Source organism: Peromyscus eremicus, chromosome 7 (assembly GCF_949786415.1).
Source record: "Peromyscus eremicus chromosome 7, PerEre_H2_v1, whole genome shotgun sequence".
NCBI classification, from domain to species: Eukaryota; Metazoa; Chordata; class Mammalia; order Rodentia; family Cricetidae; genus Peromyscus; species Peromyscus eremicus.
In genome coordinates this window covers 59,749,135-59,765,424 of record NC_081422.1, presented here as the reverse complement: position 1 = coordinate 59,765,424, position 16,290 = coordinate 59,749,135, and the positions used below count along the sequence as shown (strand labels likewise).

Sequence of the window (16,290 nt, the reverse complement as noted above, 5' to 3'; positions counted from 1 at the left end):
GTGTCACCACTGACTGGCTGCCTCATGGGTATTTAGATTACAGTTGTTAGCACAATGTCCAGCCATTGACCCATGTGTGAACAAGCTTCAAAACCAGTAGTATTCCACTTTCCAGGACCATTTGCATTTTAAAACAAAACACCAGGCTCTTTGCTGCCCACTTCACTAATCCTACCAAGTACTTCTGGGGTTACAGCAAGCAGGATTTCCCAAAGCCAAGCAACAGCCTCCTCAGATGCCCTCTCCCACCAACTCCCCCTTCCCCTTCCCTGAGGGAACCCTCTTAGACTGCCACTCAGCCATTCCATGAATCTTCTCATATAGTCACTCAACGAACTTCTCTTGGGTGCACCGAGACAAATGTATATACGCTTGTCCTGAGAACCCTGCCCTCTGAAAGCTTCCGGTGGAATTTTAATGCTAAAAACATCAACTTCACACGAAGTGCAGCTCGTTGGGACTAAAACACTCAGTAGACACCACTTTCCCTTCAGTCCATGGACACTGCTTTGGAGCACTGGAAATTTTCAAAAGTCCTTTCCAGGTGGACCAGGGCGCCAGCAGAGTGGGTGGGGACGGTGGTTTCTATCTTGCTTTGGAATGTCGGGATTTGTTTTGGATGTTCTAAACATCAGGTTGGAGATACACGCAAAAGCGGAGGGGCTCCTAACCAGATCAGGGTTAGAGGCAGCCCAGGACACCGTCTCCATGGTGCACAGCCCCAGACAGCTGGGAAACAAACAAAAACCCATGGTGGGGAGTGGACAAAGGCAAAAAAAGAAAAAAAGAAAAAAAAAAGAAAAAAAGAAAGCCAAGAGATGGAAACCTGGGGGGGGGGGGCATGTGGTGAGGCAGTGAAGAGGAGGGGTGGGTGGGAGTGTTAGAGGGGCTCTGGAGGGGTGTGGTCCTGTTTGTGTGTGAAGAACTGAATCCAACCCCAGGGCCTAAGAGTCACCATGGCAACGGGGAGGGTGAGTTCGGCAGACTCCATGCCAACACAAACCTCCTGGGCTTAGCAGTGGATGGGCGCAGATGTGATGCGGCCATGTTATACAGAAAAACACCTGAATTGGGCTCTTTAAATCAGCTCCCCACCCGTGGCCCGGCTTGGGAGGCGACTGCCATTTAATGGAATGAATTAATCAGAACCAACACTGACTCACATCTGCCTCTCTCTCCTCTCCGCAGGCATGCACTAGAAGGATTCTGGGCCCTTCAAAGCCAGCCTCCTACCTGTGAGAGACCCACTTGACACCTCTCTGAATGCAACATTCCAGTCACTGATGTGTAGTTGACAGAGCTGACCTGGGGGGTGGGGTGGGCGGTGCTTCTCACAAGGCCAAGACAGCAGGGGCCCCAATGCGAGGTGGTGACACCTGAGTGCCTCCTGACCTCCTCTGCCATCAACTACCCGGGCATGCTCCTCCTCTTGGGCACATTAAACAGAACAGAGAGGAAGCTGCTTTCTCCTCCTGGGCCCCACCCTACGGCTCCCAGCCTGCCTCCTCCACAGCCTCTGTTCTAATGGCGTCTGCCACCGTAGGCTTAGGGTAGGGGCTGAGTGGCTTTGAGTCTCGTCTCCTTCCTGTCTATCATTTCCAGGGACCCAGAGGTCTCACAGCACCTCCCACAACCCTACCCAAGGGCTAGTGCATTCACTAGACAACATGAGCACAGTGCTTCAGACCCATAGTTGGAAAATGTCTTAATTTCTTTTAAAACCGGAAGCTTCAGATAGAGCGCCATGGTAGACACTTGCCTAGCATGTACAAGGCACTGGATTCAAAACTCATGGAAGTACTTAAAACCAGGGTTGGAGAGATGGCTCAGCAGTTAAGAGTGCTGACTGCTCTTCCAGAGGACCCTGGTTCAATTCCCAGCACCCACGTGGCAGATCACAACTGTCTGTAACTCCAGTTCCTGAGGACCCAAACCCATGGCAAAACACCAATGCACATAAAATAAAAAGTATAGCCGGGCGGTGGTGGGCACGCCTTTAATCCCAGCCCGAGGGAGGCAGAGGCAGGCGGATCTCTGTGAGTTCAAGGCCAGCCTGGGCTACAAAGCGAGATTCAGGACAGGCACCAAAACTACACAGAGAAACCCTGTCTCAGAAAAAAAAAAAAAAAAAAAGTAAAAATTTTTTTAAAATAAATAATTTAAAACCAGATCTGGTGTCCCGTGCACTCACGAGGTACAGGCAACAACATCAGAAGTTCAAGGTCATCCTTAACTATGTAGCCAGTTCTAGGTCAACCTGGACTTCATGAAACTGTCTCAAAACAAACCAAAAAACAAACCAAAAACCTAGTTCTCCTTTAACTTTGCCCTATCTGCTTTTCAGCACAATTCTTTGTGTCTTTCCTCCTTTCTGCTTCTGAGAACACTAGCCCTTTGCGAGTCCCCACTCCTCTCTCTCTGCCTAGACTGACCACTCCTCAGGTTCCAGATGATGTGTGGGAGAGGGTAATGGAGCTGTGTTGTAGGTCAGCTGTGAGATGTCTCTCACACGCTGGTGCATTCAGTTCTTGGTCCCCAGCTGATGGTGCTGGGAACTTTAGGAGGTGGAGCTCATGGAGGAAGATCTGGGAATGTGGTACAGGCTCCTGTTTTGTCTCTGACCCTTCTGTGTCTCTGTGTGCATGCATGTATGTGTGTGTGTGTGTGTGTGTGTGTGTGTGTGTGTGTGTGTGTGTGTGCATGCATGCTCTGCCCAGACACACCCTTCCCACCCTGCCATCGTGAGCTGGGACCATGGAAACTGTAAGTCTTCATCAGTCCTCCCTCCCTCAGGCTGTTTATTTCAGGCATTTTGTCCCGGCAATAAGAAAGCTGATGAGAGCCGGTGGTGGTGGGGCATGCCTTTAATCCCAGCACTTGGGAGGCAGAGGCAAGAGGATCTCTGTGAGTTCAAGGCCAGCCTGGTCTACAGAGTGAGTTCTAGGACAGCCAAGGCTACACAGAGAAACCCTGTCTTGAAAAATAAAAATAATAAATTTAAAAAAAAAAGAGAGAAAGAAAGCAAGCTGATGAGGGTTAGTGTGACTCCATCACAAGCACCCAGTTTGATGCGGTGCTGGGGATCAAACTCTCCGCTTTGTGCACACTATGTGAGCACTCACCATCTCATCTATATTCCTAGCTCCGAGGATGGACATGAGAAACCAGCCTTCCAGATTTAACTCCCAGCTCCACCACCTCCTCCTGGTATAGCGTGGACAAGCTATTAAGCTTTCTGGGCCTGCCTTCAGATCTGCTAAAGTACAAGGCCTGTTGTGGAAATCAAAAAAATCAACACACATGTATAGTCTATGGTACTGGTTCTGTATTCCTGACCCCGGACCATGTTAGGACTCTTTGCCAAGTGCTTCTCCTTTATAACATCTCAGGGTGCCGGCCTTACCTGGAATGCTTGTCTATGTGCCCACATTGCCAGCTCCTGGCGGGCAAGGGCTTTGGTTTTGATCCTACTTGTATTCCTAATGCAGGGCACACAGTAAGTGTCCCCGTGTGTGAGGTCAATGACCACAGGTCCCACTTACCAACTATCCTGGTGGCACTGCCACTCACGTCCACCATGAAGAGGGAAAAGGCTAAGCTTTTTAACACTGAGTACAGCTGACTTGAGCTGGGGCTGCGGACAGTCACAGACAACTTGGTATTTAGGAAAATATCTTTATTGTTTTTTAAATGGCCCACGATTTGATTTAAAAACTTAATAGTGGCTTTTTCAGAAACTTTACAAATTGTAGAAAAACGATCTCCTTCTCTGTGGAGACCTCATTCCCATTCAACAGCGTTCTTTCCTGGTTGAAGGTTGGCAGGAAGGAGGGGTAAACAACCCAGCATGGACAGCTGGGGCTCTCTGCTCACACACTAAAACTCGGGCTGAGTCCCAAAGATGACGGCTCCTCTGAGGGAGACTCAGTGCAGGAAGATAGGAGGCCAACTGAGGCAGGTGTCTGTCTTGAAGACCACCGGGCCCCTGAAGGCCTAGAGTGTTGTAGATCAAGGCAGCTTCGTGGGAATGAGGACCCTGGCGAGCCTATGGCTTGGATCCTTCTCTCTATAACACAGCCAGGAAAGAGGCTGTGGCCCCAGGCCACGGGGTGCTCTAGGTTTAGACATCTCTCCTTTTATTCGGCTCACGGAGGCTAATGTGTCAAACAGGTACTTTAAAACAAACAGCAACAAAAGCAGAGAACAAACATTTGGTTCCGTTTCAGCTGTAATCAGCAGTTGGTCATTTTTAGAAAACGATGACGGAGTTCCTAGTGGTTAAGTCTGCATTTTGTTATCCCTCTGTGGCTCCTTCTCTGTGTGGTTAAGAAGGGAGGGAGGTACAGCTGTAGCAGAAACCGTTTGTTGATCTGAGAAAACCGTTCAAATGTTTTACACCCGCAGACTAAAGCTGATGGAATCCCCAAACGATCCCACTGGTTCTTACGAGAAACACGACTGTCCCTCTTGGGTGTCTTGAGTCAAAACAAGGCAACCGCCTAATGATTTATCACCCCCATTGCACACTCTCTGTCTTCCAAAAGGCATTAAAGAAAGGGCCAGCCTCCGTTTGAGCGATTGTAAACACCACGGACAGCTTGGACACGTTGCTTTTAAACGCAGCAGGAGTTACTTTTCCTTTGGCCCTGGCTGAAGAGCCACCTCCCTCGACTATTTGGGAAGAAGCAGATGGGAGGCCACCCATTGACTGGACTGTGACTGGGCACACCATCCAAGGCAATCAGTACATTTATGGCATATGAAAATTGTCCTGTGCACCCCCTGCAACCGGTCCCCAAATTCGACCTGGCTGGATATGAGATGCAGGAGGTGGAGGACAAGCTTCCATAAGGCACGTGGTGAGTGGCCCCCACTCCAGGCGCCTGGGATCATCTCTTCACTCGGTTCCAGAAGTGGTGGAAAGCAGAGGAGTTGGTGACACTCACAATGAGCAGCAGCAGCAGATACAGGGACATCATGACCATGAACCAATGGCTGGACAGCCAGGAGAGCTGACTGGAGGCCCTGCCCAGAGGGAAAAAGGGTGTTGGCAACTCGGGAAAAACATTTTTGTTTTAAGTGTATGCAAGAAGTTCTGTCTCAGAGGACAGGACATGATGAATTTCACGAAGTGAAGCTTCGTGCGGCTCTGCTCAGGAGATCTGGGGCTGTTTGCTCTGGCACCGCCAACTCGCCTTTCAACAGAACATTTTCTAAAAGCACAAAGACAGCTATGCAGTGAGCTCACCCACTCTTCCCTGTTTAGCCCTCTATTACCTTTTAGAACTCGTTTTCTTCTTAAGCAAGGCTTTGGTATCTAAAAGGATGCCCCAGCTCAGGGTGTCTGCACAGTTACGTAGGAGAAAGGTGGTCTTTTCCACATGAGCATACAAATCTGAGCTGGGGGAATCTTTTGTTACTATTATTATTTGTGTGTGTGTGTGTGTGTGTGTATGTGTGTGTGTGTGTGTGTGTACCTGTGTTTTGTGGGGAACACAATAACAAAAGAAGCAGATTAGGAATAGAGAGGAGTCCAGGCCAGAGGACAGCTTGTGAGAGTCAGTTCGCTCCTTCCACCATGTGGGTCACGGGGATTGAATTCATGCTCTCACCAGCCTGGGAATTTTTGTGTTACACTGAGAGGTATTCTAAGCCATCCAAACGTGCCCTGAAAACACTCACTAAGGAGTTAATTAAGAATAAAGTTTTTCGCCAGGCGGTGGTGGCGCACGCCTTTAATCCCAGCACTCGGGAGGTAGAGGCAGGCAGATCTCTGTGAGTTCGAGGCCAGCCTGGTCTCCAAAGCGAGTTCCAGGACAGGCTCCAAAGCAACCCTGTCTCGAAAAACAAAAAACAAAAAACAAAAAAAAAAAAAAAAAAAGTAAAAAAGTTTTTCAAAAAAAAAAAGTTTTTCAAGTAAACTCCAAGGGATCTATGCCTTTTTCTGGCTTCCCTTGGCACTTATATACACACACACACACACACACACACACACACACACACACACACACACGAACACACACACAAATCCTGAAAAAAAAAAAGAATATTCAATGCAACCCCTTTTCTGTGGGTTTGGCAGGAGCTCCACCATAGACTCCAACAACATAGTAAAATGGCAAAATGTCAGTCTCCGTAAGGACCTGGACATCCTCTTTACACCATGCTACTAGAAGGGATGAGTCCTCCTCTACAGTCCTCCAGAGCTAAAGGCCCTCATCGGCTGCTGGGGTCAACACTCTTTATTACTCATTTACTTATTTCATACCTTTTGCGATGCTGGGGATTGAACCCAGGGCCTTTGTATGCTAGGCAAGCCACTCTACCACTGAGCTACATCCTTGACATCAACTCATTAGAGAGACAAGATGAAGCATCTGGGGCCCACAGCAGGTCACTGTGGGAAGCAGCTGAGCTGCACCTTCTCAGCCACTGTCTGGTTCCCATCCTGCCTCTAGGCTCCATCTCTGGAATGGAGTTCAGACAAATTATGGGCCCAGAGAGCCCTAGTCTGACTTCACATATCCCTCAAACAGGCTTGTTTCCAAATCGATCTTCTCCAAACTAGAATGTTTGGTCCCCTTGGAGTCAGAACCACATAAATCTTCTCTGACGTCCCTACCTCTTCCCTCAGGTGTCCAGCACTATGGGGAGCACGCTTTAAACACATCAGAGCCTGAGGTGGGCAAATGATGCCTGAGCAGCCGACATCAACCCCAGCAGCCATCGCCCAACCTCGTGTGTGCGGGGAGCATCCGCTTACCTCTTGGGCTGCTTCTGGGAATACACCAGAAGGTACTTCACCCGCAGAAGCTGGTTGTTGGTGACTACAAAGTACTTGGGAGGGACATCTCCCCCTTCACTGTGCCTGATTCTCGCTCTGCTGCGGTCGATTTCCTTGGAATCTGAAGGAGGAGAGTGAAGCACGCTTTGTCGGGTGTTGTGTGGGGGTGGGGAACGCAGTAACAAAAGCAGATTAGGAATAGAGAGGAGTCCAGGCCCGTGGTCCTGAGGCATGGAAGGTCACAGGCTGTGGAATGCACCTGTGTCCGTGAGAGACTCGGCACAGAGAACAGGAGACTCTGGCAGGCAGGACGACAAACGGGGAAAAAGAATAGGAAAATGGAGGACAAGAAAGCTGCAGAATGGAGACAGCAGAAGACAGCCACACACTGAAGGCTGCAGCAGCAGATCGGCATCACACACCCCAGGACCAGGACCCGGACTCATCCTGGAGCAAAGCCGGAGCAGGACCGCTTATTTATTTATCTGTCTAGAGACAAGTCTCACACACCTGAACTCAAGAACTAGCTAAGGGTGACCTTGAACTTCTGACTCTCCTGTCTCCACTCTGGGTGTTGGGCTTGCAGGCCCGTACCACTGTACCAGGTTGATGCTGTGTTGAGGTGGAACTCAGGGCCTCACACTTGCCAGGTGAATACTTTGCCAATGGAGCTACAACCCCTTGGCCTAGGAGGCGTTCTGAATAAACCACACCAGATCTGAGTTCTCAGAACACTCTGCCATCAGGCCCGGTGGAGCACACCTCTGACCTCAGCACTTTTTTTATTTTTTGTTTTTGACAAGGTCTCACTATGTAGTTCTGGCTGTCCTGGAACTCACTGTGTAGACCCGCCACTCAGTGCTTGAGAGGGAGACAGAGACAGGTAGATTTCCTGTGAGTTCAAGGCCATCCTGGTCTACATAGTGAGTTCCAGGATAGCCAGGGCTACTATGTAGTGAGATTTTGTCTCAAAAAACACAAATACAAAAACAAATAAACAAACAAACAAACACTTCCACCACGCCAAGACTTTTGTTTGTTTGAACTTGCTATGTAGCTGAGGGTAACCTTTAACTCCCGACCCTCCTGTCTATGTCCCAAGTACTAAAATTACAGGTATTTGTCACCACGCCCTGCCCAGGATTTAAAAAGAAAAAAAATGTTTTTTAAACACAGGATCTCACTCTGTGGCTGCATTTAGACTGGAACTATGTAGACCAGGCTAGCCATGTACTCAGAGATCGGCCTGCCTCTGCCTCCCAAGTGTCAAGATTAAAGGTGTGCGCCACCACGCCTGGCTTTATTCTTTCATTTATTTGTTTGTTTGTTTGTTTTAGGGTTTTGTTTGAGACTGGGTCTAACGTAGCCAAGGCTGACTTCAAACTCACAGCACAGCTAAGGCTAGCCTTGATCTGCTGATCCTCCTGATTCTGCTTCCTACCCACTGAGATTACAGGCTGGTCCCATCACACCCAGCAAAACTTTTTTGTTGTTGTTTTGCTTTTTCGTTGTGGATTTTATGCGTATGTGTGCGATGCTGAACCCAGGGCCTTTTGCACATGCTAAGCAAGTACTTTATCTCTAGTCTGAGAGGGAGGAAGAGAGAACACTCTCTTTTCTTCTAATAACATGAGAAGGCTTTAGCAAACACAAGCCAGGGCTCCGTGGCAGCAGAGGCTGAGCGGTCTTGTTTTGATGTTTGATGTCCCCATATGCAGACTTGCTAAGAATTACGAATGCGAGTGAGCATTCGTGCTGTCTGGTTGGGAGGATGGCGTCAGACCTGGGCCTGTTCCTTGGGTCCAGTTGTTTCACATTAGAGGCCAGAACAGTTTGTGTCTTGAATTCTCCTCTTCTTAGTAAAGCCAACAGCCCAGTTTGGAGACTGGAAGGACGGTCCTGTGACTCTTCTGCCTTGGGGGAGGGTGGCCCAGAGGGACACCTCAAGCCAGTGGAGTTGAGGTGCCTGCTAGCGATCTGCTCCTGCAGAGTCCATGGCCTCAGATGCCCCCCTGGTCATCCGGGGATTCCAGCACACTCCAGTGTCGCTCAGAGGATCTGGACCCACTATCCTTAGCGTTCGTTGAGCAAACATGGATCGAATGTTAAGTGTATACCAGGTTCTCTGCTGGTGCAGGTGCCCAGAAATAATACCAAAATTCAGATTCCGGGGAGCCCTGCTCTCACCTTACACACGAGCTTCTGTTTGTCAGATCTTTTTTTCTTTGTTTTCAGTTTTTTTGTTATTTATTTGTTTGTTTGTTTGTTTGTTTTTTGGTTTTTCGAGACAAGGTTTCTCTGTGTAACGACCCTGGCTGTCCTAGAACTGGATTTGTAGACTAGGCTGGCCTCAAATTCACAGAGATCCACCTGCCTCTGCCTCCCAAGTGCTGGGATTAAAGGTGTGCGCCACCACCCGACTATTCTGTCTTTTTTTTTTTTTGTAATTTTTATTTTATATGTATGAGTGTTTTGCATGAATGTATGTATGTGTACCACATGCCTGGTACCCATGAGGCCAAAAGAGGATGTTAGATCTCCTCGAATTGCAGTTACAGGTGGTTGTGAATCCCACAGTGTGGGTGCTGAGAACAGGGCTCAGGTCCTCTGGAAGAGCAGCAAACACTCTTAACCCCTGAGCCTCCATTGCTCAAATCCTGCCTCCTTCCCAAAGCTTTCCCTGGATGCTTGGACCCACTCAGCTGCCCCTTGTCAGCCCGTCCCCCAGCACTCCCCAACTCCTACCTGTAGCATGCGATCTTTTTCTATCATGTGTTCAATCCCTGAGAAGCCATTTCCCTCCTTGAAGAACAGCCTCCGTCCTGCACTGCTCTGGACCAACCCATCCCCAAGCATGCAACGGCCCTCCGCTCCACACCTGGGCCAGTAGCAAGTGCCTGCAGCCAGGCCTGCGTCACATGCTCACTCACCCTTCTTCTTGGTTTGGCACTTGACATCTGGATGATCGATGACCTCACACACGGCTACACAGCTAAGGACTGGTCCAAGGAGGCTGTGCTGCCACCCATGGCCGTGAGGACTGTAAATGAGGGCCAGGCTCAAGTCACTTGTGAGGTAGGTCCCTTCCCCAAACAAAGATGTCTGGAATAGCAGAGGCGAAAAGAAACACACAGAAGTGAATGGAGAGTGGACGTCACCAGATAGCATACATCGCTCTTCCACAGAGCTGTAAACATAAACATTTTCACAGTCTCCCACTCCTTTAAGACAAACAACCTCCGATGTCATCATAGGGCTTATTACTAAGCACATTCCCATCTGATAATAGTTTGACTGTGGATTTGGCCACCTAGCCTGGCAAAGGAGCTGTACCTGGTGGTCAAGGTCGAATGGAAAAAACAACATCGATATCAGAGTTCAAACAGACCTCCGTTTCAACGTTCCAACGAATTACATAAATTCTGGTGTTTCAGCGTCTTCATCTACAAAATGGTGTAAAAGTTCCTCCTCCATAAGCTTATGACCATGATTCAAAGACATAATAGGGCTGGGGGTGTAGCTTAGTGGTAGAGCTCTTGCCTAAGCATTCAATCCTCAGCAACACACACACACACACACACACAGAGACACAACCAGACATATGTATGTACATAAAACAATGTGCATTCCAAGGCTACCTGGCACCTAAGAGGTGGTGACAGCCCCAGGCGGGCACACCATCATGGGTGCTGCTGTGATAATAAACAGTAATTCCCATTATATCAACGTGTGACACATAGCTACACTTAGGGGTTTGCAGAAGCAGAGCTACATCCTGTTACTTGAATAAGAAATGAGTCTCTCTGACCAGAAGCTGGGACTAAATGCCGGAGCTGCCATGAGGGGCAGAGTGGAGTTTTACTGTGTTGGTGTGGGCTAAGAAAACATCTGAGAATGTAGGGCGCAGCTGCCTGACAGGGGGAGTTAGTTGGCTCCTCCCTAAGGAAGAGTGGCGGGTGGAAGCTCTGGCCAGCGGAGCCTACAGCGGGCACAGGGAACACAGGCTTCCTCGGCTACCATAGGCACCGATAGCTGATCACCACTCGGTCACAGTAACACCCATCCTGGTGCTTAGTCACACTGACTCGGAACACTTCTCATCACATCCCAGAAGCTTCCATCCATGGATGGACTTTGATACTCAGGTTGAAATTCGATTGACCTCTGTGGACGCCAGTATCTTAGATGACACCGAACTCCAGGAGTACACTGGAAATACATCCTCTGCTCTGGAACTGAGAAATGGAGACCCTGTGGCTTGGGGCAAATGAAACAAACCTCTGCTTGACCTTTGGAAAGCTCCCATGCCAAGTTGGACAATGTCGCCATCTCTTAAAAGCTGACACAGACCGTCTCCAGGGGCAATGAACACCCTCATGATCAGACCCCATAGCAGAGTCAGTCTCTCTCTCTCTCTCTCTGTCTCTCTCTCTCTGTCTCTCTCTCTCTGTCTCTCTCTCTCTCTCTCTCTCTGTGTGTGTGTGTGTGTGTGTGTGTGTGTGTGTGTGTGTGTGTGTGTGACACACAAGTAAGAAGACAACTTGTGGAAGCTGCTTCTCCCTTGGGCCATACGAGCACCTGGGATCAATCTCAGGTCACCAGGACTAGCAGAAGTCTCAATGACTTCACCTTTACCCGTTAAGTCACTTCTCTGTCCCTGCACATTAATCCTTGACTTAAGTCCTACATATGTCTTCAGCTCCTGAGACTGAAAACCTTGAGCCAGGCCTGCTGTGAGTGGAGAGCACAAGAGAGTCCTAGGGCATTTCTACCCCCAAGATAACTTCACACCTTCCCCCCGCTACATGGGCCCTCAAGAGAGCCCCAGAGTATAAACTTCGGGCAACTTCTCCAGGGTAAAACAGAGACCCCTGGATTCCAGTAGCCTGGCCATAGCAGGAAGCCCAGGGCCAGCATAAACAAGCCAGTCATCCTCAGCAGAACCCACCAGCACTAATCAGATGCAGCAGGGTTGGAAGCAGCTTCTCCAGCCTCGGGGCTACATCAGCCCCAGCTGAGTCCAGGCTCCCGGAGCCAGCCCTTCAAGACATGACAGATGCTGCCCTGCCTGGGGAGGGGCCCCAGCACCCACTACCTCAGATGGCCTCTCCACTGGCTTACAATAGCTGCTGCTGCTTCTCCTGGAGCTTAGGGAAGGAAGAGGCCTTTGTGCACTAAGCCGCTCCAATCCTTTCGTGTGCTCAGAGAGTAGAAGGGTCCAGTGCCACACAAGAGGGAACAGACCAGGACAGCGTAAGTTCCTTTGCCCAGGCCGGCATGGCTGCCCATGCCTGTTTAGCTGTAATAGACTGTCATCCTCCTCCCCCTCCTTCCTAAGGGGCAGAGTAAGTGTCAGAAGGAAGAGGGTGATTGGAAAGTTTTGATTCATAAATACGAGAGGAAAACAGTTCTAGGGAAGGGCCTCCTCTTGCTGAATCTTGGCACACCCCGCAGCAATTTCTCAGGGCTGACAGAAGCTCAGCCATGCTTATGGTTGTCTGGGGATCCTGTTAAAGTTCGGGTTCTCACCCTGTCATCTAAGGCAGGCCTGGGGCTTCACATTTCCAACAAAGTGTTCCTGGGTAATGCTTATGCTGCTGGTCCAGGGTCCACACTGTGTGACCAGGGCCAGTCACACATTAAGACCACTGGAAGAGTTGGTAAAGCATACTGATGGGCCCCACTCCCGCAGAATCTCAATTAATTGGTCTGGGATGTAGTCAACATTGTTTGTTTTTGTGAGACAAGGCCTCATGTAGCCCAGGCTAACATCAAACACCCTGTGTAGCCCAGGATGACCTTGAACTTCAGATCCTCTTGCCTCTAGTTCCCTAGTGTTAGGATTATAGGCAGTTAACACCACATCATCTGGTGTTGGGAATTGAACTCAGTGCATACCAAGTAAACATTCTACCAACTGGGTTACATCCCAAGCTCTCCAGTACTGGTATTTTTGTTTTCTTTATTTTAAATTTTGTATTTATGTTTGTGAGTCTGCTTGTCTATTTGGGTCCCATGTATGGGCAATGCCCGTGGAGGCCAGAGAGGGTGTCGGATAACTATAGCTACAGGCAGTAGCCATCCAGTGTTGAGCCTGGGAACTGAACCCAGATCCTATGCAAGAGCAGTAAGTACTCTTAGCTGCTGAGCCACTTCTCAGCTCCAGCACTGGGATTTTTAAAAGCTTCCCAAGTGATCTAAATGTAGAGCTAAGGCCAGAAACCATGATTCGTCCCCAACCATAACCAGCCCAGGAATCTCCCAGATCCTGTCAAAACGCAGCTGGCCCCAGGATTCAGAAGGTCGGCAGTGGGCCTGAGATGCTGCCTTTACCCAGGTGGCCAGGTGACTGTGCTGCTGGTCTACAGACCACTCCAAGCTCCAAGCGCTATGGCCTCAGTAACCCGCCTGCCATGTACCCCCCACCAAGCAGTCCCCTAACTCCCATGCTCCTCAGCAGGGGAGAGGGGGAAGGCCCACCTTGTTCAGGTGGCAGTGTAGACCATTGTGGATGATGGAGTGGAAGTTCTCTAGGCGGCTGCCATGGAAGGCATAGATGAGGTCTCGTTCTCCTTTGGTCTCATAAAATCTGGCGTTGGCTGGGTCAAAGTACTCGATTTCAAATAGGAAGTCCGGGGTGGGAACAGGCGTGCAAGGGGCACCAGTCAGCTGCTGGATCTTTTCGAACTTGAAAACATGAAAGCGAAACATGAAGGGAGTCACGGTTTTCCTTGGGACACTGGTAAGTGTGCTGCGGTGTGTCCTCTTAATGGCCAGTGTGCTGGCACAGGCCTACACGCTCAGTACTTAGGAAACAGACAGGAAGGTTGTGAGTTCAAGCTCATCCTCAGCTAGATGTCAAGTTCAAAGCCAGCCTGGGCTACATGAGACAAAAGAATGGATGGAGGGAAGAAGGGAAGGAGGGAAGGAGGGAGAAGAAAGACAAAAGGCCTCCTAAAACCTTGGGCTCCCCCACCCCCAATCAGCTCGCCCATCAGAACAATTAGTTTCCTAATTCTGAAGATGTTCCTCTATAGTCAAACCAGGGCTTCTGACGGCTCAAGAGAGCTTCTCTAAGGACACTGACAGGCGAGAGAGAAGTATGAACTGCTCCTAACCCAAGGATTACTTTTTTTTTTTTCTTCTTCAGTTTTTAAGACAGTATCTCATGTAGCCCAGATTTGACTGCTTCCAAGTCCTGGGGTTAAAGCATGCGTCACCACACCTGGCTCAGAAATCACTCCTAATGTTCCCAGAACTTTTCAGGTTTGGATGGTAGCCCACATCTGTAACCCAGCATTCAGGAAGTTCCAGGTCAGCCCGGGTTCCATAGCAAGACCCTGTCTCCAAAAAACAAAACCAACACTTTCCCATCTGTTCCCATATTTTCTCTTTACAACAATCTCATGAGGCAGAGAGCCATGGCAAACGTCAAAAGCAGCCACAGAATTCCCCTTCTGCCTCTGTCTGTGTTCCTTCAAGTGTTACTCTGCAGGTGGGATTCCCCCAAGATGGCATCCAGACATGGAGCCTATTTCTCTGCACTTGAAGCTGGCTGTGCTTAGATTTGTTTTGATCAATGGGCCCTTAGCACAATTCACGGCAGAGACTTGCAAAGGGTTTATCCTTCCTTGCTGATGGCCGGCACCCTTACTCAGCCTCAGCAAAGTGAGAGCCTCACAAAGGAAGGCCTCAGCCATGGCAGCCACCCCCCAACTAAAGCCCAGAAATATAAGCAAAATTACCCTACAACATCCACCCCCAAGAACCACCTCAGAGTCATGACCTCAGAGTCACAACCTCAGAGTCATGACCTCAGAGTCAAAACCTCAGAGTCATGAAATGCAACCAATACTTTCTTTTCATCTTTGAAAGTCACTAAACTTCAGGGTGGTTTGTTATTCAGCAAAATCTAACTGGCATGGATGCCTAAGTTCCTTTTTTAAGTATTAATTTTTCTTCTTTTTCTTCTCTCTCTCTCTCTTATTGTTGTTGTTTTTCAAGACAGGATTTCTCTGTGTAGCCCTGGCTGTCCTGGAACTCACTCTGTAGACCAGGCTAGCCTTGAACTCAAAAGATCTGTGCTATGGGATAATGCTCTTGTACACTGTAAAGATTTGTCACTCGAATTGGTTTAATAAAATGCTGATTGGCCAGCAGCCAGGCAGGACGTATAGGCGGGGTGACCAGACTAGGAGAATTCTGAAAGAGGAAGAACAGAGAAAGGAGTCACCAGCCAGAGGAAACAAGATGAGAATGCTGCACTGAGAAAAGGTGCCAAGCCATGTGGCTAAACATAGATATGAATTATGGGTTAATTTAAGTGTAAGAGCTAGTCAGTAATAAGCCTGAGCTACCAGCCAAGCATTTATAAATAATATTAAACCTCCAAGTCAATTATTTGCAAAGTGGCTGCTGGGTATTTGGGAACAGGCAGGCAGGAGAGAAACTTCCGCCTACAGATCTGCCTGCCTCTGCCTCCCAAGTGCTGGGCTTAAAGATGTGTGCCACCACCATGCTTGGATTAATTTTTCTCATTTTTTATGCACCCCCCTCACTTCTTTCTGTTGCTTAGAATATTTGTTTTTTATTTTATTTATGGGAGAGGAGCAAGTGGGCAGGGTCCCAGTGGAGGTCAGAAGAGGGGGCTGAGCCCCAGAACTGTAGTTACAGGCAGTTGGTAGCTACCCAATGTAGGTTCTGGGAGCCGAACTCAGGTCCTCTGGAAGAGAAGCAAGCATTCTTAACCACTGGGGCTTCTCTTCAGCCCCTGCTTGGTTTTTTTGAGGTTTTTTTTTTTTTTTTTTTTTTTAGATTTCATGAAACTCAAGCTGCCCTCAAATGGCCTTGAAATTCTGCTCCTCTCCCCCCTAACCCCCAAATGCTGGATTACAGGTGTGTACCACCATGCCCAGCTAACATGTCCTGTAATAAAGTGATAATACATGGTAGGCAAATGTCCTGACTTGAGCAAATAAAAAGCTGACATTCCTGGGCACCAGACCCCCACATTTAAAATATTGTCTTCATTTTCATTTATGTGTCTATGTGTGTGCCTCTTTGTCTGTGTGTGCACCACATGCACACGGGTGCCTGTGAGGGCCAGAAGAAGGCACTGGATCCCCTGGAATTAAGGACAGTTGCAAGCTGCATATGGATGCTGGGAACTGAGCCCAGGTCTTCTCCAAGAACAGCAAGCACTCTTAACCACTGACCATCTCTCCAGCCCCACCCTGACACCACCCCACATTTTAATGTGTATTTAAATTGGTTCATAATCGAAAGTCAAGGAACCACTATCACATTGGCTTTAGCTGTAATACCCACCATCTAGCAGGGCTTTGATCCCATATGAGGTATGGATAAATGATTCAATTCAACAGATGAAGTAGATCCACCCACTCTGGAATACAGACTCCCTCTCCACGGCTCCTCATGTTTCTCACCATCCAGCACAGTTGCATGTCCCTGTGCTACCAGAATCCTGGGCATCAAAATCTGTGCTA

At 48.9% G+C, this 16,290-nt stretch overlaps 1 protein-coding gene across 2 annotated transcripts in view; it reads right to left on the bottom strand.

Moving 5' to 3' along the window:
- Positions 1-3,701: 3,701 nt before the first annotated feature.
- The window catches only part of Parp16 (poly(ADP-ribose) polymerase family member 16), a 30,339-nt gene continuing 17,750 nt past the window's right edge, over positions 3,702-16,290 (bottom strand). Inside the window, exons 3-6 of one of the 2 annotated variants that reach the window (XM_059268112.1) lie at positions 13,265-13,471; positions 9,715-9,886; positions 6,764-6,905; positions 3,702-5,213 (exon numbers count right to left, since the gene is read on the bottom strand). In XM_059268112.1, the coding sequence (XP_059124095.1) occupies positions 4,976-5,213; positions 6,764-6,905; positions 9,715-9,886; positions 13,265-13,471 (759 nt within the window). In that variant the 3' untranslated portion in view covers positions 3,702-4,975. The remainder of the gene's footprint in view (positions 5,214-6,763; positions 6,906-9,714; positions 9,887-13,264; positions 13,472-16,290) is intronic. The other variant, XM_059268113.1, reaches the window with a different exon arrangement.